The 25,492-nt window shown below is 35.8% G+C and overlaps 1 protein-coding gene across 1 annotated transcript; it reads left to right on the plus strand.

The window, feature by feature from the left end:
- The first annotated feature begins 3,336 nt into the window (after positions 1 to 3,336).
- slc24a1 (solute carrier family 24 member 1) lies at positions 3,337 to 25,279 on the plus strand. Its single transcript, XM_056478614.1, has 10 exons — positions 3,337 to 4,374; positions 10,160 to 10,222; positions 11,430 to 11,538; positions 17,039 to 17,089; positions 17,282 to 17,365; positions 17,881 to 17,972; positions 20,750 to 21,028; positions 21,107 to 21,196; positions 22,725 to 22,891; positions 25,030 to 25,279. Exons 1-10 carry the CDS (start codon positions 3,337 to 3,339, stop codon positions 25,277 to 25,279), a joined length of 2,223 nt encoding a protein of 740 aa, XP_056334589.1.
- Positions 25,280 to 25,492: the final 213 nt, after the last annotated feature.

Genomic DNA, 25,492 nt, shown 5'->3' on the forward strand with positions numbered 1-25,492 from the left:
CTGACCCAGCCGAGGCTCGAACCAGCGGCCTTCTTGCTGTGAGGCGATTGTGCTACCCACTGTGCCACCATGCTGCCCACAAGGACGACTATGCAGTATTATTTTACATTCAATAATTCAAGTACTGTAGACCTGAACACACTTAGATTGCTCTAAAAAACTATAAAAACTGTCATTTTAATTTGAATCTTATTTCATTCTATTCATCTGTGCTTGTTATATAAGATTGTTTCTTATATTTTGTGCAGATGCACTGCCTTAAAGAATCATCCCAATTAACTGAAAATGATAAATTCTTTCCAAATGGACAATCAAGTCATCTAATGAAATTGTATTCATATCGCTATATGCAAACAAAAACAATGGTCCCAACATTTTTCCTGTTTTATATTTTTAATTTATATAGCATCCAAGAATCCAAAAAGAGCCACATACTGATAATGCTATGATAGTTTTAACATTAAGTTATGGTTGAGTTGCCTCTTGCTACAGTTATGAAATAGTTTGATAACAAGCAGGAAAATTTTATGGGCCAATGACATTACCACATTGAAATGGTCTATAGATGTATCAAAATTTTAAAATATATATAAATGTTACATTTTTCCAATACCGCAATGCTGATCACAACAAAAACCTTTTGCAAAATGCTGGGAACTTGTGAAAGTTGACATACTGAGTATTTTTGTTTTCTATGGTAGATGTCAATGACAACTAGTTTCCAACATTCTTCAAAATATCTTTTATGTTCAATAAAAAAAAATTCAAAGGTTGGGAAAAATGTAAAAATGGGTAAATATTGAGTGAATTTTAATTTTTGAGCAAGCTATAAATACAATATATTACATGCGTGTGTGTTTTAAAATGCTAATAAACAGAGTTTTGAAGTTTTCTAACGTTAAGTTGATTAGCTGATTTTCTGAGTGAACAGCTTAGTTTCCAAAACCAACCGACTGAAAGACCGGGAAATCTTCTTAGGGTGTTCAAATATGGTTTCTCAGCTGGTTACACATATAAAATTTTTTTTTTTAAATATATTTTAATACTTTTTTTCAAGGTAGTAGAGCAACCAAAACAAAATAAGCGTAATGGGAATTACATTGTCAGTGACCAAACGTTCACGCTGGAAAACATTAAATGTTTATCAGAGCATAAGTAAAACAGATCCTTGATATTTCCGAATACAACTCGTATGTAAGCATAAAAACCTTCGTTTATTAAAAAGCGTTAAAATTTTTACCCATTTCTGAAAATTCTCTCTTCTTCTTTAGCAAGCGTGCACCGTGGTAAGCAGACCGGTGGGGAACAGAAGAAGCATGCCAACTCGTTCCTTCTTGAGAACGCGCGCGATAGGTTCTAAAAAGTTGTACGATAAAAATTATCTCTCACACTCGTTTTGTCTGTTTAAAAAGTGGAAAGATAGGAAACAATTAAAAGATAGCATGTCCTGAAATCTATAAGCCTAATATCACCCCGGGAATAAAAAAAAAACTATTTAAAATGTACAATTTTAATACTAATCTGTTATCCATATTTCATAACCATAATTACACAAAGATTAAATATTCTCCAGAAGTTGTTGTTAGTCCTCGATTTGTATTTTTCTAGCCACTTTACATTGGCGTACACTTTCTGGGAATTGTGAATGAGACGCAAATGATCAGAATAACTGTGCTAAAATGGCTGGAGGAGTAATGAGAGTGTGGGGTGAGAGTACATCTAATCCTCTTAAAAGACTTCAGGTATTAGTTTTTGTGCTGATCCACGCTGAAGAGCCCGTCCTGCGGTGCGTCCTGCTTGACCTGAAGCCGCTCTCTCTCAGCATCCGCGCCTTCCCTGTAGTCCAGCTGTGAGAGGGAGAGAGAGACGCAGCACTCATCGCATCCCCGACGACCGGTACGTTTCTTTAAGCTCAACCATAATGATTTACGACATTAGAAGGCAGTAGAAGTTTTAATATGCATATCTTTGATAATATATTTCATTAAGCAATTTTAGGATTTGATACAGCACTGAAATAGAAAGACAGCAACAGTTGGTGACACTTTACATTTCACTATTCATTCCGTTTCGTTTCCAGAATGATGCTCAGTGTTTCACTGTTTTTGTGGAAAGTGCTTAATGGCAAACGGTTGGCAAAACTTTACATGCAAACGAGACGGACAATCTGTTTCACACGGTTTTTGTTTAGAGCGAAATCTTCGAGATTTTTTCTCGTTCATTTGTTTACAAGCAGTATAAAAAGGTTGTGTATTATCATCATTCATTATTACTATGCAACATGATTTCATTACCTGCATTAAATGTCATAATATATATATATATATATATATATATATATATATATATATATATATATATATATATATATATAGATAGATAGATAGATAGATAGATAGATAGATAGATAGATAGATAGATAGATAGATAGATAGATAGACAGACAGACAAAGAATTAAATTGATAAAAGCTTGTATTTTCTCATGAATTAATAGCATTTTGTTAGATTCTAAAACCCAAAAAGCTAAGGTAACTCAAACCGTTTGAGGAAACCGATTGCAACAAACAATTTAAGTTCAAAAACTAATCCTAATGAGTACTTTGAACTTAATCCATTTGAGTAAAAGAAGCAATTTGATCACAGTAAAACCCAATTAAAATGAAGAGATCTCAAACTAACTGAGTACTGTAAAACCCAATAAGTTAAGGCAACTCAAACCGTTTGAGGAAATCGATTGCAACAAACCATTTGAATTAAACTAATCTATATGAGTACTGTGAACTTACTCCATTTAAGTTGAAGTAATGAGGTATTTAATTAACTCATTACCTTCAACACTGAGTTCAAAACTCTTTTCAAATGAGTAGAATTAACTTTCAGTCAGTTTTAAGTTAACTACACTCATTTCATTTGATAAAGTTGACTGTTGGATTTTACAGTGTACTTTCAGTGGCAGTTTTATCAATTTTGACCATTTTCAGATCCACATTTAAAGAGTGCCCTTGACAATGATTTTTTAAAAATATTATCAGTTTAATCCAATGTAACGTGTTGGTTAGATAAGGTGTAAGTCTTAGAACAGCCTTAGGAAAGTAGCGTAACGTCCACTGTAATCTGCTGATCCTGCATTCAGTGTTGTTTATGCAACGGTCGCACTCAGTGTTCCTCCTTTTATCTTCTGTAAGGTCTGTGAGAGGAAACCTCAGCATCACAGAGAAAATGAGATGAAACAGCCTGAGAGTGAGTCCTGCATACCCCTGCATCATTTAGCGGGAGGTTCTGGGTGTCTCAGCCCTAAAAAACAACTCTGTGCCCTTTAGGAAACAGACTAGAAAATGTTCCTGACTCGAAGGAAGAGACTTCACCTCAGCCGGATTATATTTCTTCTGTCCGGGGTTTTCCTTTGCTCTTTATATCAACTCACTATCAGAGCCAGACTTCCGGATCCCTGGCCCGAACCCCAACGAGCCGGAGACCCTGAGGATGGCTCTGGACTTGCCCTGGAAGGAGGACTGTCAGAAATGCCAGAGGTCATGACTAATTCGACCATTGTTCACCCAAAAAACTCAGATGAGGTTCGTTCATCAGAGACAGCAACCAATGCACCTGTCCTAACAACATCTACTACAACAGAGGCACCTTCCACAACAACAAACAGGACAATCGTCCACTGCATCTATGTGGATCCAGACCTCCCAAAACCTACTCCAGTTCCAACTCCAGCAACTGAAACGACCACACTGGTGCCCAACACTACCGCATCCCTACCTGGAGATGCACCACATATGAAGGGCGAGTATCCAGAGGACATCTTCTCAATAGAGGATCGACGCAAAGGCTGGGTCATTCTCCATATTTTTGGAATGGTATACATGTTTGTTTCTTTGGCCATTGTCTGTGATGAGTTTTTCGTCCCGACATTAGGGGTTATAACAGACAAACTGGCCATCTCTGATGATGTAGCTGGGGCAACGTTCATGGCCGCTGGAGGCTCAGCTCCTGAACTTTTTACCTCTTTGATTGGTGTCTTCATTTCTCATAGCAATGTGGGCATTGGGACCATTGTTGGCTCGGCTGTTTTTAACATCCTCTTTGTTATTGGAATGTGTGCACTGTTTTCACGTGAGATGCTTCACCTCACCTGGTGGCCTCTCTTTCGGGACGTGTCCTTCTATATCCTGGATCTCATCATGCTCATCATCTTCTTCCTGGACAACACCATTATGTGGTGGGAGAGCATGATGCTGGTGGGAGGTTATGCCCTCTATGTAACCTTCATGAAGTTCAATGTTCAGTTAGAGCGCGCCTTTAAGTCTCAGCTCAGGAAACACAAGAACATCGTCAAAGTCATTGCAGTGGAAGAACCTGAGAAGGTACGTCTCAATTTTTTTGCTTTGGGTCAGGTGAATTTGGCTAAATAAATGCCTCATGGCCAGGGCAGAACAATTTTAGCTATTTCTCCACAGAATGTCTGATCAGATTTATGTGGAATGATTTGGAGAGTACAAGATCTGAAAAGGGAGGCACGGTGGCTCACTGGTTAGCACTGTCGCCTCACAGCAAGAAGGTTGCTAGTTCGAGTCCCGAGTAGGCCAGTTGGCATTTCTCTGAGTTTGCATGTTCTCTCCGTGTTCGTGTGGGTTTCTTCTGGGTGCTCTGGTTTCCCACACAGTCTAAAGACATGCAGTATAGGTGAATTGGGTAAACAAAAATGTCTGTAGTGTTTGAGTGTAAATGTGAGAATGTATGGGTGTTTTCCAGTACTGGGTCGTGGCTGGAAGGGCATCCACTGCTTAAAACATATACCGGAATAGTTGGCGGTTCATTCTGCTATGGCGACCTCTGATACATAAGGGACTAAGCCGAAGGAAAATGAATGAATGAAGATCTGAAAACTTTCATTTAAGGTTTACAATGCAAATCCAGTTAAAACCACTTGTTTGGTAAACAAAGCTACAGTAAGTCTTTCATATAATATGTTTACTAAAATTATATTTATATTACATAAATAATCTAAACATTTGCATGTTATTCAATAATATTTTATGCAGACATGGAACATAAACATTTTTATTTATGTATTTATTTAACAAATACTATCAATTTATTAATAGTATGTAGTTTTTGGGGAGTCACTCACCACATGATGCCACATGATATTTAACAACCTGAAGTAATTTTGCCATCTTACAAAAGACTTTTTTATTTTTTAAAAAAATTTTTAGTTAATAAGGTGTGAATTGGTTTAAATTAATCTAAATATATATTTTAAATATATTCTTTAATATTCCTAAATAAAGAGTCAATATTTGGGTAGCTGCTGACTGATTGATTGATTGACATTAAGCCAATAAAAGGAAAGTTCACCCAAAAGAAAACTTATTCATTATTTTCTCACCCTCAGGTGTTTTCAAACCTTTATAAGTTTCTTTACTCTGTTGAACATTAAAGATGATATTTTAAAGAATGATGGAAACCTGTAACCATTGACTTCAATAGTATTCCTACTGCGGACATCAATGGTTACAGGTTTTCAGCTTTCTTCAAAATCTTCTTTTGTGTTTAACAGAGTATAGAAAGTCATAAAAATTTGGAACCACCTTAAGGTGAGTAAATAGTGAGTAATTTTTTTATTTTTGGGTGAACTGTCCCTTTAACACCATTAACTTACGAGGAAGTCACCATGTGATATTTACTGAAATGAACATTCATTCATTCATTCATTCATTTTCCTTTGGCTTAGTCCCTTTATACATCAGGGGTCGTCACAGCAGAATGAACCACCAACTTATCCTGCATATGTTTTACACAGCGGATGCCCTTCCAGATGCAACCCAGTACTGGGAAACATCCATACACTTTCACATTCACACTCATCCACTACGGACAATTTAGCTTACCCAATTCACTTACACCGCATGTCTTTGGACTGTTGGGGAAACCGAAGCACTCGGAGGAAACCCACGTGAACATGGGAAGAACATGTAGACTCCACACAGAAAAGCCAACTGACCCAGTCGGGACTCGAACTAGCAACCTTCTTGCTGTGAGGCGACAGTGCTAACCACTGAGCCTCTGTGTCACCGAAAAATGAAAATACTCATTATAAAATATGTGGATTCAAGTTCAACTTGTCTTTTTAGACTAAAACAAGCATCACAGTGTTTGATCACAGACATTTATTAATTTAAAACCTTTTTATGCAAACCAATCAACTGTGTATTTAATTACTATATTTGATCAGCACTGAGATTTAAACCTACAACCCTGTTCATTATTATCACAACGCTTTATGTTTGGTTATGGACTACATGTTAGCAATCAGCATAGCATTTTAATCATATTTATCACAGAAACATTTACTTCTGTTTTGGACAAGGTTGCTGCTTTATTATGTGGTAAATCTTCACGTAATGAGGAACCATTATACTGCTGTAATATCTGCTATTGGATGTGATAGCATAGCTATAATTGCATCCCACTCAGGTGAATGCGAGTCACTTATGTTTATTCATTGAGCAGATATGCACGGGTTTGCGTTTTCCTTTGATAAACAGAAATGAAAAGGATCTCTTGTGTCTGCTGCGGCCAGACATTGTTAATGAGTTGTCTTGTAGCAGACAAGGTATTCGGAGCAGGTGCGTTCGGCTCACAGTGACGGCCCCATCTCTATTAGTGACACCATCCCGTCACGTAATAAAATCATGAGGCCATTTTCACAAGTTCCTTTCTTCATCCTGAACATCCCTCAGATAAGACGCTGTGATGAGATACAGGTTTAGCGAGATCAACTCTTGATAATCTGTCATAACATCTCAGTGTTCACACTCACGTGACTTTAATCTGAAGTGACAAACAGTCAGATTGTTGTAAACATGTCTCATATTGTAAAAGAAATGTTACATAATAAGTGACAGGATGCATATACATTCACATTAAGGTATTTAGATGCTTTTCATGCACGTTCATATGATCAAAAATAAATGTCAGTGTGGCTTGTCTGATTTAGAGATATTGACTTAATCTGCTGAGGGTCTACTGTGATGTACAAACTGTGTAACATATAGAGTGTTTAAATCTGATAAGTGTGATTGAAGCTTATATAGCGTAAGAAGGCTTACTAGACCCTGAGGACCTAGATCTCTGTCAAACTAAACCCAATGGATTGAATTTACCACAGATAAGTTAGTAACAAGTGCAGCAGCGACAATAAAAAACACAGAAATGTAAGTTTTTTAAATGTTAGGGTGTTTATTAATGTTATTGTGTCAATTTTGTTAACTAAAGTTAAAACTATTACATTTTATGTTAACTAAAATAAACTAGATAAAAAAAATGGCTAGGAAAATTTTAGTTTAGTTGCCTAGGAAATTTGAATAATATATAATATATATAAGTCCGAAATTATTCATACCCCTGGCAAATTCTGACTTAAAGTTACTTTTATTCAACCAGCTTGTTTTTTTGATCAGAAATGAAACAAGTTTCTCCCAAAAGATAATAAGATGATGTAAAAGAGGCATCGTTGTGGAAAAAAATATTTCTCAGCTTTTATTTACATTTTAACAAACCGAATTTGCCAGGGGCATGAATAATTTTGGCCTTGACTGTGTAAAGTGATATAAAAATAAATTACAATAATGTATAAATAATATAATGGTGTAAAATTCTATATATTTTAATAAAAGACTGGATGCCACAGCCACATTTTCTTACATTTATAACAAAAAAAGTAATTGACCCTTCGCTAAGCCACACTTGAAAACTGCCACACGCTAATCATGGCTTAGCAACCCTAGCTATGCGCGGGAGGTCTGTCAAACTTTCGAGTGAGGGAAAAAAGCCAAAGCGTTGTGCATATGGAATGTGCAAATCTGATACCCGGTATCCTAAAAGTTTGGACGTGGTGGTGGAATTTTTTTCCCTTTCCAAAACCCAAGGGGAGAAATTCCAGCGTGGATCAAGCTGTGTGAGGGGCCGTAAAAGCAGCACAGTTCAGTCATATTTCCATTTGTTTCAAGCTACAAATATTTGGATCACATTTCAACAGAACAAAAAAGAGATATGATCACAAACTGAGCTCTTGCGATCAATATACTTCACCCTCAGCTGTTTTTTAGTCATTTATATCCCTCATGCCCATGTCAGAGCTACAATTCACCGATATTTTCGTCATTGGTGACGAAGTTAAAGCGGGTTACTGTCTGCTTTTATATTTGGTGTCGAATTAATATTTGCTGGTTGAAAATCTGTTCACTTCTGCTATTTATACTTTGAATTGTACTTAAATGTATTTATTTTTTCCACTTAACTGCAAATTAGAATAATAACTGTATAAAAAACACACAAACATACTGACAGTTAGAGGTACTGTACATTGTTATGGATGCTAATATTCGGCACAAATCCATCAATTTCGCCTTTCTGGCTGTTCTTTCTTTGAATTAATGATGTAGAAGCACTGTTCATGCGTGTTTTCTTGCCGGTTAACGCTATATTTTGTTGCACAACAATTAGTCTATCATGCTTTTTGGCTAAAATAGAGAAATCATGGTTTAATTAGTTATTATTAGATTATTTTTCAATTTTACCTCTCCTGTTGTGCATGAACTAAGCTGTTGAATAGTCAGCGTATGAGGCGGCTAGCTTTAGCTTCAATTTTGATTAAATTATTTTCTAATCTGTTGCATATTATGTCATGAATATACCCCTGTAATGTATCCTTTTTTGTCTGGCTTTCTCAGATATCTCACCTGTCCGCCAAAAATGACTAATTATATCCCTGGGAATGTCTGACACCAGCACGTAATTATTGTAATAGATGTGCCAGGCAGGAAAGCTTGACAGGCGTAGCAACAGTAACTAAGGAGGGTGTGGCTTAGCGAAGAGTCAATTACAGTGCTCAGCATAATTAAGTACATAATATTTTGAAAATGAGTATTTGTATCCATTTCTCAGTGAATATAGGCAATGTATTTTGGTGCATTTAAACAAAACAGATTTATTAAACAGATATATTTATTAAAAGAATATTTTAGTCACCAAACAAATTTAGAAATTGAAAGATAATTCAATTAAATTCAAGCAAAATATTGCAAAAATAAATTACAACCTACAAAATTTCAACTAAATTTTTCAATTTTTTTTTTGCTTCTCTTGATTTTTTCCTCTTTTTAAATTTTGTATTTAATATTTTCTATAACAAATAAATTTGAGTATACTAGTTTTTGGACGTAAGTTATCGTAAGTTATTTGGTTAGATACTGTAAGCTTCATATTTGGCTTCAATACTGACTAATCTAATGTATATGCACAGATATAATATTGTATAGCTATTCCTATTAATAATATGAATTTATAAGATAGATTTGTGAGGGGTGTACTTATATATGCTGACCAATGTATATTTAATTTTAGAAAAAATACAGTCATGCGTACATAATGTATTTTGAGTCTATGAGGAAACTTAAAGGGAAAGTTCACCCAAAGATCCAAACCTGTATGAGATTCTTTCTTCTGTTGCACACAAGAGAAAATATTGCAGGTTTTCAGCTTACTTAAAAATACATTGTTTAGTGTTCAAAAGAATAAGGTTTAAGGTGTCACGATGGCACAGTGGATAGCACGATCGCCTCACAGCAAGAACGTTGCTCGTTCGAGCCTCGGCTGGGTCACTTAGCATTTCTGTGTGGAGTTTGCATGTTCTCCCCGTGTTCGTGTGGGTTTCCTGCGAGTGCTGCAGTTTCCCCCACAAGTCCAAAGACATGCGCTAAAGGTGAACTGGGTATTGTTCATAGTGTATGTGTGTGAATGACAGTGTATGGGTGTTTCCCAGTGATGGGTTGCAGCTGGAAGGGCATCTGCTGTGTAAAACATTCCGCTCATTCCGCTGTGACGACCCCTGATTAATAAAGGGACTAAGCCGAAAAGAAAATGAATAAATGAATGAATGAATGAATGAAGAATAAGGTTTAATAAGGTTTAACCTATATTTAAAGTAGGTATGGATCCATTCAGGGTGAGTAAATTGTCAATTTGGAGTAATCTATCCCTTTAAGTATACAACATTTAAAAAGAAACTTTATAACAATAATTTAGTCACCTTTATTCTCTGAATATCTTGCATCCTCTGTAATTCTAAACTGGTGTTGCACACAGGATAATGGGACCTCAGGTGAAGAGAACAGGCCACCTGAACCAGAAGACAAGAATCGATTAAAGGTAATCAAAAATATGCAAATATATGTACATACATTAATTAATAAATATATGTAAATAAGTCACTGGATTAGGAGTCAGAATATATGTGATCTTCTGACAGCTTTTAAAAGTAAAGAGTGAGTGGCTAGAGGAGCTGCTGTCAATCTCAACTAGTGGACCAATGACGAGGTTGAAGCCCTCCGTGATTTAAATTAAAGGCTAATGACATGGTTTGGAAACACAAGTGCAAAATGTCGAAACAAAAGGGAAAATACTATAGGCTCTAAAAATGTATGTTATTGGAAGAAACTGATTTTGTTTGTAATTTGGAAAACGTTTAATGCAGCGTTCTATCTTGTGCAATAGGATTTTAAATGTTTTTATTTCTTTGATTCACATTTATTATTTTTTAATCCGTGATCTCATTGTTTCTTATTCTATAGAATAATTATAACATATAATAATCTATGAGCATATATTTAATGCATGACCTCAATACTTTTAGGGGATTCTGTAAGTGTGATTTATGCCACACTATAGTCAACAGATAATGAATGTTTCCAAATGTAGTCCTTCTCCATTAGTTGAGCAAATATTTCTATGTTGGCCTGCTGTGTTGTTCTCATTTTGTGAAATCAGCCTATTTTATGTTGTTGTATCGGCATATCAAGCTAGCAACATTCATGATTGTCTTGATCAAACCAGATATTTTAGATGTCCTATTTTACTAATATTAAATTATTCATTTAAATAAATAGGATGATTATATAATCTGCAAAGTCAAAGTAGGGTTCATATGTGATGTCTGTTGACATGAATCCACTTTTTTGCCTTTTAAATTTGGAGTTAATGATAAAGTAAATGCCACATGGTTTATTAGAGTTTTGATTAATAGTTAGTAATTCGGAATTATTCATTTAAGTAAGATATAAAATAAAGACCAGGAATACACTTCATTTCACTAATCTGTTTCAAACAGTTCTTTAGATTTTTAAAATATTCTTCACACTCAGGAAAAAAAGGATATTTCAAGGATTATTATTCACTAAAAGGTACCTCGGAGACTAAAAAATGCTTCTTGTATGGCATCACTGCACAACCCCCCTTTGTAATATTTATTTTCATAAGTGTTTGATCTATGACCTTCACTTCAGGATGAGACAGAAAGTCTGTCAATATGGTAATTTGGCGTTAGCGATTGTCTGAATGTTTCCCCTGTGTTGTGCAGCTGAAGCCCACACTGCAGCGCGGGGGTAGTTCAGCCTCTCTGCATAACAGCACCATGAGGAACACCATCTTCCAGCTGATGATTCACACTCTGGATCCTCTTGGAGAGGGTAAGAGCCCTTCAGTGTCTGAACCCTCATAATGATAACTCATTAAGCACACAATGCACGAAGCACAACCTGTTACAATTCTGGATGTTTAAAGGGACAGTGACCCAAATATTTCTATTCTCTTATCACTTACTCGTGTATGACTTTCTTTCTTCTGCATAACAGTGACTAGAGCCCTGTATGGACAAAGTAACACTGATATATTCGTCAATAATGATATATGCACTACCGGTCAAAAGTTTGGTGTAAGTTTTCTTTTCATGTTTTTAAGAAAAAAAAAAGATTCTGTTCATCAAGGCGGCATTTATTAAATGTAAAAAAATGGTTAAATTGTTAAATATTTATTACAATTGTAAATAACTGCTTTCATATTGTATTCAGTTTCAAATGAAATTATTACTCCAGTCATTACTGCTTTTATTACTATTACCATTATTAATAATGAAATTAATAACAATAAAAAATAATATTAGAGTGATTTCTGAAGGATCACGTGACTCTAAAAACTGGAGCTGAAAATTCATCTTTAAAATCACTGAAATAAATTGTTTAATTAAATTATAAACTACTTTTGAACAGTTATTTTACAACACAATAACATTTCCCAATTTTACAATTTGTGCTGTATTTTTGATGAAATAAATGCAGCCTTGGTGAGCAGGAGAAGCTTATTTTAAAACATTTAAAAATCATACTGACCCCAAACCTTTTACCGGTAGTGTAGTTGAGTCATTGAACTCTTCTGGGCTCATTTGAGTTTTGTTATAGTATCTACATTTACTTATTTATTTCCATTCTGGAATAAGCTGCCTCATATTACTCTCCTTCCCCAGCAACACATGTTTATAGATGATTTTTCCCTGATTTTCTTGCTATAACGTATCTTTTTTTTGGTCAAGTGCATGTTTTGACAGTAGCCTTCATTTCCTCATGACAAAACATACATATATTTTATAGCAAATGTGCCATTTAAATCTATTCAGTGAGCTCACAGGATTGGAATTACAAGAAAGAAAGCCATACAGTTTTGGAACAACAACAGCTTCATGTGGTCATCACAGAAATAGAATTTTTGCATAAACAATGCAGTTCAGGTATGCTAGCCTGATCTCAATAGCAAACATAAATAATTGTTATTTTTGCTATTTAATGGTAAATTTGTCTTAATCTGATGATCTCATTCACAGTAAATACGCCAATCAAAAGGTATGCTTTTCAAAAGGTATATAGTTGAAGTCAGAATAATTAGCCCCCCATTGATTTATTAATATTATTTTTTAAATTTTTCCCAATTGATGTTTAACAGAGCAAGGAAATTTTCACAGTATGTCTAATAATATTTTTACTTCTGGTGAAAGTCTTATTTGTTTTATTTTGGCTTGAATAAAAGCAGTTTTTAATTTTTTAAAATCATTTTAAGGTCAAAATTATTAACCCCATTAAGCTATATATTTTTTTTGATTTTCTACAGAACTAACCATCGTTACACAATGACTTGCCTAATTAACCTAACCTGCCTAGTTAACCTAATTATCTTAGCTAAGCCTCTAAATTGCACTTTAAGCTGAATACTATGGTTTATCTAGTAAAATATTATGTACTGCAAAGATAAAATAAATCAGTAATTAGAAATGAGTTATTAAAACTATTATGTTTAGAAATGTGAAAAAAATAAACAGGGAGGCTAATAATTCTGACTTCAACTGTACATTTGTTCCTAATGGATCCATATGGGTACCTTGAAGGTACATCAGTATCTTTTGTACCTTTATTTCTGAAAGTGATTAATAAAAAGATTGGAAAGTTAATTAAATTGTTATTCCTTCAATTGAAGTAATATTTTGATGATTTGATATTCTGTGGAACTAATTACTAAATAATTTGTGTTTACTAAATTACTAAACAACAATATGTTATATGTGTTTGTACAAAAAAGTATGATTTAGAAATGATAATTAAAACCAGACCTTAAACATAATTGTCATTGTGGCATATTAAAATATGTGATTGTACGAATTCATGATTATTGATTAATCTGCCAGAACATGCAATTGTTACAAACTGCCGTTAGATTATGATGGATATACTTGTTAAAGTTATATGCAGAAAATGTATAGCCTAAGAATATTGTTCTCTTTAATTATTTAAATGGATAGTTCATCCCAAAATTTTAAATCTGTCATTTATTCACACTTAACTTGTTTAACCCTGTTTAACTTTCTTTCTTCTGTCGAAAAAAAGAAGATATTTTTGAAGAAAACTGAAAACCTATAACTATTGATCTCATAGTATTTGTTTTTCCTACTGTGGAAGCCAATGGTTACAGGTTTTCAGCATTCTTCAAAACATCTTCTTCAGTGTTTAACAGAATCAAGAAGCTCATAAACACTTTTTAGAAACACTTGAGGGTGAGTAAAAAGTGAGTAAATGTTCGTTTTAGGGTGAACTATCCTTTTATGACTCAAATTCCACAATTTTTGAGTGATTTCTGGTTCACTGTAGATTTTTGTTTCAGATTTTGTATGGTTACACTATTTTACAGACTGAATTGTAAAAGTAATTGAACAAAGATCAAAATACTAACAGGTCTACTGTGTATTCCCTCATGCGAGGACTGTAAGGCGTTCAGAAGTGTAGCAGGAGAGTGTCTTTGTCCTTCTCCCAGTACAAATGGATTAGCAAAGCGTGTTCCATATGATGACAGCACTAAGTCCAGATTGATACTAAGAAGATAAATAGCTCTTTCTCAGTCTATGGAGTGGAGAGTGATTCATAGTAGTGAGAGAAAAGGGGACGGGCCCACCAAGTCAAGTCACATCAATGTGTGTCACCCCTGTTTTTAAAAAAAAAAGATGCTATGATTTGAGCACTGCAAAAATGTAATGATAAAAGTCTGTGCTAAGCTCACACTAATATTGCAATAGATATAAAAGCACTATATTGAAGGTGTGACTTGATATGATTCTCCCCGATGGCTGGCATGTACACATGTAAAGCAGAAGCATTGCTGCTGAGGTCTCTGTGGGTCAGCGGTTTGATGGCTGAGGTTGGTTTTCTTGACCTTCAGTCTGTCCTCAGGAGGCTGTGCAGCACCTGCGCTCTCAGGGTCCTCAAGGAAACCTCCCTGCACTGCGCTGCTCCATTATTAAGCTGCTTTTGATTGAGCTCATGAAGGCTGGATGAGAGCCAGGCTTCAGCAGCTCAGTCCTGTTACTGTGATAGGGGCCCTCTTTTACAGCAACTATAGTCAATGAGAATGATTCATTTGTAGTTACCTTTACATTTGGGCTAATAATTACAGACACTGACAGACATATACACACACAACACAAACCTATTCAATATTCCGTTTCAGCTTTAAATACACTACTGAAGTATTGAAGGTAGTACCTTCCAGTTTTAATGGAACACTCCACTGTTTTTTGGAAATGGGCTCATTTTGCAAGTCTTTTAAAGTTAAACAGTAGAGTGTTACCATTTTTGAATCCATTCAGTCAATCTCCAGGTCTTGGGAGAACACCTTTAGCTTAGCTTAGCATAAATCATTGAATCAAATTAGGCCATTAGCATTTTGCTCAAAAAATTAAAATTGACCTATTCAAGGCTTGACTCTTCTGAAGTTACATTGTGTACTAAGACCGTACCATGACTGCAGAAGGCGCACTTATATTACGCTGCCCCTGAAAATAGTCTCCAGATATATACAGTAACTAGGCATAAGTGATGCGTATTTTCATTGGAGACATCTCTCGCTGCAGCATGTGTATGGATGTCATGCATGTGGATGTCATGCATGTGTTAGCGCGCATGGTCTTGACAGCATAGTGTCCTAAAGTTTTATGATTTCATGAATGAATGCATGTAGAATGATTACGTCCATTACATCCACGTAGATACGCAAGCAAATGTTGCTAGAAATAAGAATTATTTATATTATTTATTAAACTACACATTACAGTGTGTGTTATTAACATATAAACCTACTTCAAATCTAAACCCAACCGTCACCGTTATTAAAGTCTACACATACACTGTAAAGAAATCTTGGTTGCCTTAAACTTAAACTTAAAAGTTGAATCAAATTAACCTTATGAGTCCATTGAATTTAGATTATGCTAAACTGACTTAAAACAGCTTGCGTAATTTATAAAATTAAGTTAGAATATGATTATCTGACTTTAATAAGTTACAGTGAACTAAAAACATATGCTGTCATGACTAATTCATCATATTATTTTTTACAGTGTACCAAATCATCACAGTAAGCATGCAGGTTACAATAATGGACATCTTGTGTGCGTCACTTCAATGTGTATGATGTAGTGCATACATGATGCAACAGGCTGCAAAGAGGCCTATTTGTATCATTTCACCTGCTGTTCCTTGATTATTATGCTGGAATAAGAGTATAGTTCCTATACATAACAACTTGTCGTTGTTCATTGCTTTTAACTACCAAAATGTCAAGCTTTTAATCAGTCCGAAATGTCAAGCTTTAAACAATTATCTCAACACATTTCTTTATTTGTTGTGTGAGATGCTAATGGTCTATTCTGATTCAATTACTTATGCTAAGATAAGCTCTGGTCAGAACTTTTTAGCTCAAGGTGAGTTGTAAAATGAGCCAATTTCTAAAATAAGTGGAGTAGTTCTTTAAGAAATACCCTGGTGGTGACATTTGGATGACTATGCAAATATGCACTGATCACTTTCCTCTCAACACCAAAATTAAAACACAACAGCAAAACGACTGTGGTGAGAAAACGACATTGCCATTTAGATATGTTTGCACAATTTTGCAGAATCATGTTGACAGATGGTCTGATAAATTTGCTGGTAGCTCTATAGACTAATCAATCTAAAGACTTTTTGGATTGTGAAAAATGGCATCATATTTCAAGAGTTCAGGCTTTTATTATTTACCAATTTCTTTTAAAAATTCACTACATTTAAAAAGATGGTTGTTAAACACAAAAGAAGATATTTAAAAAAAAACTGGTAACCATTAACATCCATAGTAGGGAAATCCAATACTCTGGATGTCAATGGTTACCGATTTCCAACATTTAAAAAAATATCTTCTTTTGTGTTCAACTCAGTAAAGAAACTCAAGCAGGTTTGTTGCAGGTTTGAAGGGTAAAAAAATGCTACTAGAATTTTCAGTTTTTGGTTAACTCTCCCTTTAAACCATAGGTCTCAAATTCGATTCCTGAAGGACCGCAGCTCTGCACAGTTTTGCTCCAACCCTAATGAAACACAGCTGATTCAACTAATCAAGGTGTTCAAGACTACTACAGACTATTAAGCAGGTGTGAGTTAGAGGTGTTTGGAGCTAAACTATGCAGAGCTGTGGCCCTCCAGGAATTGAATATGAGACCACAGCTTTAAACACTGCCATTAGGCATCTACAAGTCATTGCAGACATAAAGAGTGTTAGGAGCTGTATTTCTTATAATTCGCCATGGTATTTACTGTATATGACTCTACTTTTACTCATTAGAGTCAGTGTTTAATGGAGATGCAAAGGCTAGAAGCTCTTTGGAATGTAAAGGTAAGGGGCTTTAGTGTTGTGTGATGTTATTCTTGTGTTTGTTTTCCTGTAGCAGCCTGTGAAATCATGACGTTTTGTATTACGTCTCTGTGAAATTAGGGCTTTCATCCTCTGTGTCACTGCCATTGTTGACCCTGACAGTTTCAGTTAAAGTCTGCATTCAAGCTATATTCTCCCTTTCCTGGTTTGCAGTGAAATTTAAAGACAAGGCTCAGATTTTGAACGACATGGCCCGGGGGAAGGTAGAGAACAAAAAGAAGGAAAAATCTGGTGAAGGTGAGATTTTACGATCTTAGTCTGTTCTCTATTATGATTGCGCAGAGCTTTGTAGACAGGTTTCTGCATTGTCCTACCTCACAGATGAGCTCTGTTGCATATTCAAACGGATTTTAATGTTGCATTTCCACAAGCGCTAACGCAGCAGCTGTGTGCTGGATGAAAGCTACAAAGAGAGGGCACGATGCCAGGAGTTTGGCCCGTTTTGCCCTCTGCGCCGCATCCCGCATTCCATATTTCCACCTTTTGTTTCTACTTGAGAGCTGCTTTACACATTAGCTGACATAATGACCAAGCTTCATCTCATGAATTAAGCATGAGTGGCTTGGAATCAATTGCGGATTATCTTGTGCCGCGACTGTGGGCTTTGAAATTGCCGCCAAAAAGATACCGCAACATTACTCACTCCTATTGAGGAAATCTTCACTCCACATCTGAGAGGAGCTTGTAGAATTGTTACATTTAAGACTTAACTGCAGAATTCATTGATGTTTTACTATCATGGTTTAAATAAGGTGATGATCAGTCGGAGCAGACCAGGGATTCAAAAGACGCGGCTCCGGGAGCCAAAGATGAAGACGCCAATCAGAAGTCTGAGGCACAAAAGGTGGGCCTACTGCATCAAAACAAATGTTTGGAAGAAGAAAGAGCTCTGAAACACTTGCGTGCTTTTAATGAGCTTATCAATTCTTTACCCTGTTGTAAAGCAGACAGAGGTGATCTGACTTATATAGTATGTCATTCATATTCACATTTTTGTTCAGTTAAAAAGTCAACATTTATTCATTTACACAACGTTCTTTCTTCAGTGGAATATAATGTAAATGCTTTTGAACAATGAAATGAAGGAGATTTAAAGCCTCAAAACAGAACAGACATAATGATGACCATACTGGTGTACACACTACTGCACAGTAACATCCTGCTAATTTGATGTCAAAATGAAAAACACGTGAAAAATGCTAAAGACAATTTAATGTGAGTAACTTGATGTCAAAACGACATCAAAATGACATCTAACACTGGCGTCAAAAAAACATGTCAAAATCGATTACATGACTGTCCAGTAGTTGATTTTTGATGTGTTTTTGATATCAATTTCATGTCATTAAATTTGTTTAAATGCATTGTGGGGATACTAAATCCTGTCTAAACTCATCATTTGTAATTGAAGCTTTTAGACAAATGCGATTTTTCAAATTCTATTTGGCTCATTATTTTGGTGATCAAAAGAGCATCGATGTGTAAATGTCAAATGGACATCGAGGTTGCATTTTTGACATGTTTTTTGACATCAATTTGATTTCGTTTTGACGAAAGGGAGTCCGCTGGGTAGCACATGCTGCTGTTTTGTTTGTCTGGAAAGCTCAAACTCTTCAAAGCAGGATGGATTCCGATTTACCATTTTGTCATTAAGTCTGAAAGTGATTCCAAAGATACTGTTAACATTATAGCTGTGGTGTGGACTGGAAAATTAGAATGATTTCTAAAACTAGATCATAACAATTATCATTTTTGTGTTGACAGGCATTTATTCCTCTCCATGATGTGTTATTGAGAGAAGTAACAATGACCCAACCATTGTTTTAAGTTATTAGTTCATTCAGTTCATAAAAAAGTGGTCATCTCTCTGACTCAGCAGTTTTCTGCCGAATATAATCTAATTAGTCTAACCCAGTTTTTTCATACTTTTTGAGGCTGTTAAAGTCCACAGTTTTTTCCCTTATAATTGTATGAAAGAGATAAAGCTTTATTTATTCCACAGAAGAAAGTCATATTAAGTAAATGATGATTTAATTTTATTTGGGGGATTTATCACTTTAAGTCAAGGCTGTAATTATGGGTGGCGGGGTCATTTGTTTTAAAGAAACTGATCAGAACACAATAAATAGTGATCATCTAATTCTATTTTAAAATCTAAAAAATGCTGTGTTGTTGTAACCCAACATTGGGTCAAAAATGGACAAACCTAACTTTGAGGTAATTTTTCAATTCAAATTATATTACACTTTGTCAATACTTGACCCAATGTTGGGGTACAACAGCCCAGCATCTTTTAAAGTGTGCGCACATTCACTCTTATTTGTATATAAAAACAGCAAATGTTTTCTTGTGCCATCAATCACATAAATGATAACATATTTTTTAACTCAAAAAGGCTACATTTTAGGAAAAAACAGAGAAGTTTGCAATACTATGTTTCAACCCAAATCTGGGAAAAAATATGGATAATCTCACCTGTGGGGTTTATGAATATCTGTAACATAACCCAATGGTAGGTGAGTTCGTTTATAGATATATACACTAGATATCGCATACAGACCCTAAGCATGCGTCAATAGTGTCGCCACATTTGTACAGTGCTTCCAGAACAAATGTCATTCAACCACATTAGCCAAGACTAAAGCCAATCTGAAGATGCTGGACTTGACCGCTGTATACTGGTGTTGTAATGAGCAAACAAAGCATAAATGCAGAACATTTCATAGGTAAGATTTCGTTTGTATGTTACAAACTTTTGTGCTCAACAAGTAACATTACTGATAATAATGCAGTCTCTTACTGCACTGACCATAAGGCAAAATACCACCAACTCGCACTAAATACTAGGCTTATGGTAGTTTTGTTGAATAAAATAAGTAAACAATGTAATTGAAATATGACAAGATACTGCGGTGCCAGAAACTTGTATTATTGTCGGCTAAGAGAACGAGTCGTTCATAACAGAGATTCATTCACAAACGAATCGCTCCCTCTGTTAGAATGAGAAGTGAAAGCAGGAGAGGGGGTGTGTTTCAGGACACGGATTAAATCAAATTTAACAAGGAGACATAATACATTTCCATGCACACAAACACATGCTCTTTGTCTGCAATGCTCGTGCACTTATCAATCGATGTTGAAAAGTGATGTAAAATTAGATTTTTTGTAATTTAAAAAATATATTTGCATATTCACCACCGGGAAAACTCTGAACATAGATATATGTATAAATGTGTATATATCTCTGGCTCTGGATGGCCACAGTCCTCCACTGCACCTTGGTCCCACACTCATTTCGAAGGAGCGCTACCCTGTACTAAAATGGCGGCTCTATTGACGCATTCCTTCCAATAGACAGCAATAGCATAGGTGACATCTAATGTAAATATCTATGGAGTTTATCTATATTTTACCCTAATTAGCTTTGAAATACTGAGAGTGAGACATTTAACATTTCAATTGTAAATTCAATCTTGGTTGCAAAAGTGGGCTATTTATAATCATTGGAGGGGGATTTGTCCATCTCAGTGTCTACAGGGGTTACAGCCATCTTTACATTAGTTGTTGTTTGTCTTATTGTTTAGATTAGAATATGATGTTTTCACCTGCCTCTGTTTTAAGGATGGAGACAATGCAGCAGGAGGAGGTGCAGAGAAGCCAGGAGGTTCAGACGATTCAGGGGATGATGATGAAGATGACAGTGATGAAGAGAGTGATGATGACGATGATGACGACGATGATGATGACGACGATGACGAAAATGAAGATGAAGCTGGGGAGGATGGAGATGAACCGCTGTCTTTAGAGTGGCCGGACACCAGACGTAAACAGGCCACGTATTTGTTTCTGCTGCCCATTGTCTTTCCACTGTGGCTGACCGTGCCAGATGTCAGAAACCCTGTGAGGACCAAAACCAAATCACTTCAGCTTCAGTCTTATTTGTTCTCATTTTTTATATTATACTATTGTATATTACAGGCATCCAAGAAGTTCTTCGTCATTACCTTCCTTGGCTCTATAGTGTGGATTGCTATATTTTCCTATTTGATGGTGTGGTGGGCACATCAGGTCAGTGCACCTCCTTTCAAAACAAGATCTTTGAAAAGGCACAGTATGTCAGATTTTTTTCATTATTATATCCAAAAACCACAAGAACAGTGTATATTTAGCTGATGTATGGACTAACATTATCACAGATGTTTTAAAGAATGCTCAATTAAGCAATTCCTCAATTTCATGTTTGGTTTTAGAGAAAACTGGGAAACACAGCATTAATATATTGTTTGATTTACAAGACTGTGCAGAGTTGCATTATAAAAGTTGTGATAAAAGGGCGCTGCTTCTTACTGTATTCATTTCATAGGTTTTCACAGTGCATTGTTTTTCACGGTGTCTTCTCATTCTTCCAAAGGGGTTTAGAGGCAGGGTGGTTATCTAATGTTGGTTGAGTTGGGAATAAAAATGCAGATAAGGTTTCCCATTTGTATTGTTTAAGATACATATATGTAATTAAATATATAAGAGTCTTCACTTCATGACTGGATTAACCAAAAGTAAATTACTGGGGCATAATATAAGCTCCACTGCTTTCATGGCGCGTCTCTCATCAGTAGGCCCACAAGGAATCTGCGCACGCAGAAATCCGCAGATTTCCGCAGATTTCTGCAGATTTCCCCTGATTTTTAGCCCATCATCAAGTCTATTTCAAGAGTTCACACTTAAATATGCTTGACGCTAAAAGCAGGTTTGGCATGTTGTTCTGGAGAGAACCCTGAGCACGGAGATAATTGAGCCCAGGGCTCCCACCTGGTCAACAAGCATAAAAGTGGGTCTGAGATTAGGTAGATCTTGAGAGCTACCCCTGGTAAAGGGAGGAAAAGGAGGAGATGGGGTAGAAGGGGTGATTCTTCCAAAACGAAGATAAGGCAGTAGGGGCAAATTCGATCTATTTGTTTTAAGATTGAACTAATCTGCTTGGATTATTGCTGATTACAGATGAGAGACAAGCCGCGATCAATCACATAATGTGCTCCTCTCAAAATGAGTTTATAAAACTTCACTTATTTACTTGTGTACATTTGTGTAAATTTATTTTTATTCAGTTTTTAAATTAATTTCAGTTATAATATTGACTATTATAAAAATTGTGTTCATTCGACTTATTTACAGTGCAGTTTGTAGAGTAATACTTTCTATCTTTTTGTAGATATATTATATGAGAGACTTGCTTTGTTTACAAATTAAGTGAATCTAAATGGATTTGCAATTGTAAACATTAAACAAAAGTTAAAAACGTATTTTATTTTATATTTATTTTTTGTTACAATACTCCCAAAATCATTCCGCATAAATCCACAGATTTTTAACAAAATTCTCTGCAGAAATAGCAAAAAATGTCCACAGATTCTGTCTGGCCCTACTCATCAGCAATAGCTTCAGGGGTCTCATTTCACTTCTGACTTCAACACTTTAGCTCTTCCATGAACATGATTTCTGCAGGAGTCCCATGATTTTGTTTGTTGTGAATGACATATTGTGCCTTTAAATATCATTTTGTTACCAAATAAAATAAGTTATCAAAGATTTTCTCTTTTAGGTTGGTGAGACCATTGGCATCTCTGAGGAGATCATGGGTCTTACTATTCTGGCTGCCGGAACATCGATTCCTGATCTAATCACCAGTGTGATTGTGGCAAGGAAAGGCTTGGGAGACATGGCTGTCTCCAGCTCTGTAGGCAGCAACATATTTGACATCACCATGGGGTAAGACACCTGAAACATGAAATGCTCAGTGAATCAGATGTCTGATAATGAAATGAATAAGTTTAGCTCTAATGAAGTGTGATTGACTCAACTGAACATTTTCCATCATTTACTCTGTGTTTGCATGTTTCAAGTTGACTGTCAGGGTTTGACGATAATGAAATGAAAACTTTTCCTTCGTTAAATTTAAGATTAAAAGTTTATCTTTGAAATAAAACACTTTAAAACTCTCCAAATGTTTAGCAGATGATCATTAGCATAAAGATTTAACAGTTATTAAGTTGAGTTTTATTGAAAAACACTACTTAAGAAGTCACCATTGTTGTGACCAGGGTTTGCTTTACTCGGGCTCTTTGATACTTAATTTCTCTTTTCAGTTTGAGTTTGGTGTAACTGTGTTATGGCACAAATAACTTTATTTCACTAGTAGTTCACTGATCATTATAATCGGAGAATAAATTCACCTGCAAGGTCAGTGAATCAACTACTATATGCTAATTTAATCCTATTATTTTTATTTTTCCTTCACTAAGCCCACAATTACAGCGTTCAAAGAGAAACTAACATGAGAAATGAAGAGCCAAAGCAAAGCTGACCACAGATATGACATCTAACAAAACAATTGTTTTCATTAAATTTCACTAAATATACGTCCCCCCAAAGATATGTCGCCCTCACTTTTAGAGATAGATCATTTAGAAACAGTTAATAAGTTAATAATAATATGTATGTAAACTTTTGGATCTCAAAAAGCTGCCCCCCCCCCCCCCCCCCCACTTTTAAAATGTCCGCTACGCTCCTGGATACAGGATTTGCATTTATAGGACATAAAAAAACACTATTTTGGCGCAAATGGATCCCATATTTTTCTGCAGGTTACGTAGTTTCACCAGTAGATGTCAACAGGTGCCCTGATTCTGACTGATTCCTTCACTAAACTGATTTGAGCAAGAACTCATTTCTTTTAAGAACTTAAATTAGAAACAAAACATGTCTGTTGTGTCTAATCACATATACTCCCTGAGTTGGTTATCCTTTCCAATATGTAATGCTGTTGCCTGTAACATGCTATTGGCAAAAGTTGGCAAAAAGGAACAGGGATCCATTTTAGTTCTTGGCGAACTGGGCCTGGTGGCTAGTTTCTTTTACTGAGTTCCTGTCTCTCCCTGATGCAAAGCTGTTAAAGTGTTAGTTCAATAAAAATGCCAGCATCTAAGAACAATGTTATTTTGACGTTCGATAACAACGGGAAATTATGTTGATACAGTGCATCCGGAAAGTATTCAAAGCGCCTCACTTTTTCCACTTTTTTTATGTTGCAGCCTTATTCCAAAATGGATTAAATTCATTTATTTCCTCAAAATTCTACACACAATACCCCATAATGACAATGTGAAAAAAGAGTTTTTGAAACTGTTGCAAATTTAGAAAAAATAAAAAAGCTAAAAAAGGTACATTCTGTTTCCACTGATCATTCTTGAGATGTTACAGCAGCTTAATTGGAGTTCACCTGTGGTAAATTCAGTTGATTGGACATGATTTGAGGCATACACCTGTCTATATAAGGTCCCAGGGTTTACAGTGCATGTCAAAGCACAAACCAAGCATGAAGATGCACTGTATATTGTTGATTTTAGGTTGTGTTGGACGAATATATTATTTATATAATATTATTCCACAGGGATGTCAACCAAAATCCAACGTCTGATAGATGTCATATTGGTAACGTCCACACAACGTCAAGCTGTGACATAATCAGACGTTGATATTTGGTTGTTTTTAGGTTGCGTTGGAAAGTAACCAAAATGCAACATCTGTCTGGACGTTGGACATTGATGTTGGTCTGATGTTGGGTTCTGATGTCAACCCGATTTTCATTTCCAAACAAAATGCAACATCCCACGACGTTGGGGTACAATGTCAATCTGACGTCATGTTGACATCCTGTACCTGCTGGGTTGTTTCAACTCCTTTTAAATTAGTAGACTGAACACGCAGCAAAAGTAATTTTCGGGTGTACTTATATATACACTCCAAAAAGGGCATAAAATAGAGTAGTGTGTGATTTGGGACACACCTGATAGCTAAAAAGTTACTTTCCCTGTTTCTGACCAGTTGTAATTGTGTCCCTGTCACAGGCTGCCGGTGCCCTGGCTGATGTTCTCGTTCTTCCATTCCCTTGCCCCGGTGCCGGTGAGCAGTAATGGGCTGTTCTGTGCCATCGTGCTGCTCTTCCTCATGCTCCTCTTCGTCATTATTTCCATCGCTGCCTGTAAATGGAGGATGAACAAAGTGCTGGGCTTCACCATGTTCATCCTCTACTTTGTGTTCCTGGTGCTCAGTGTCATGCTGGAGGATCGAATCATCGTGTGTCCCGTCTCCATCTGAGCTCAAATGTAACGTAATCACATTTTTAAGTGTCCCTGGACTCGCTGTGTTGACTTCATCTGTATTACGCAAGATTGTTTTTTGTAAAGGGATGCAATAACTGGGCATAATGTATTTTTTAAGGTGACATCACAGTTGAGTCACAGGCCCTGTCCCAAATGGCTACTATTTTTGGTATCCACTGTTTGTTAACGGAATAGTTGGGTGATCGAC

This window comes from Danio aesculapii, chromosome 18 (assembly GCF_903798145.1).
Source record: "Danio aesculapii chromosome 18, fDanAes4.1, whole genome shotgun sequence".
In the NCBI taxonomy this organism is placed as follows: Eukaryota; Metazoa; Chordata; class Actinopteri; order Cypriniformes; family Danionidae; genus Danio; species Danio aesculapii.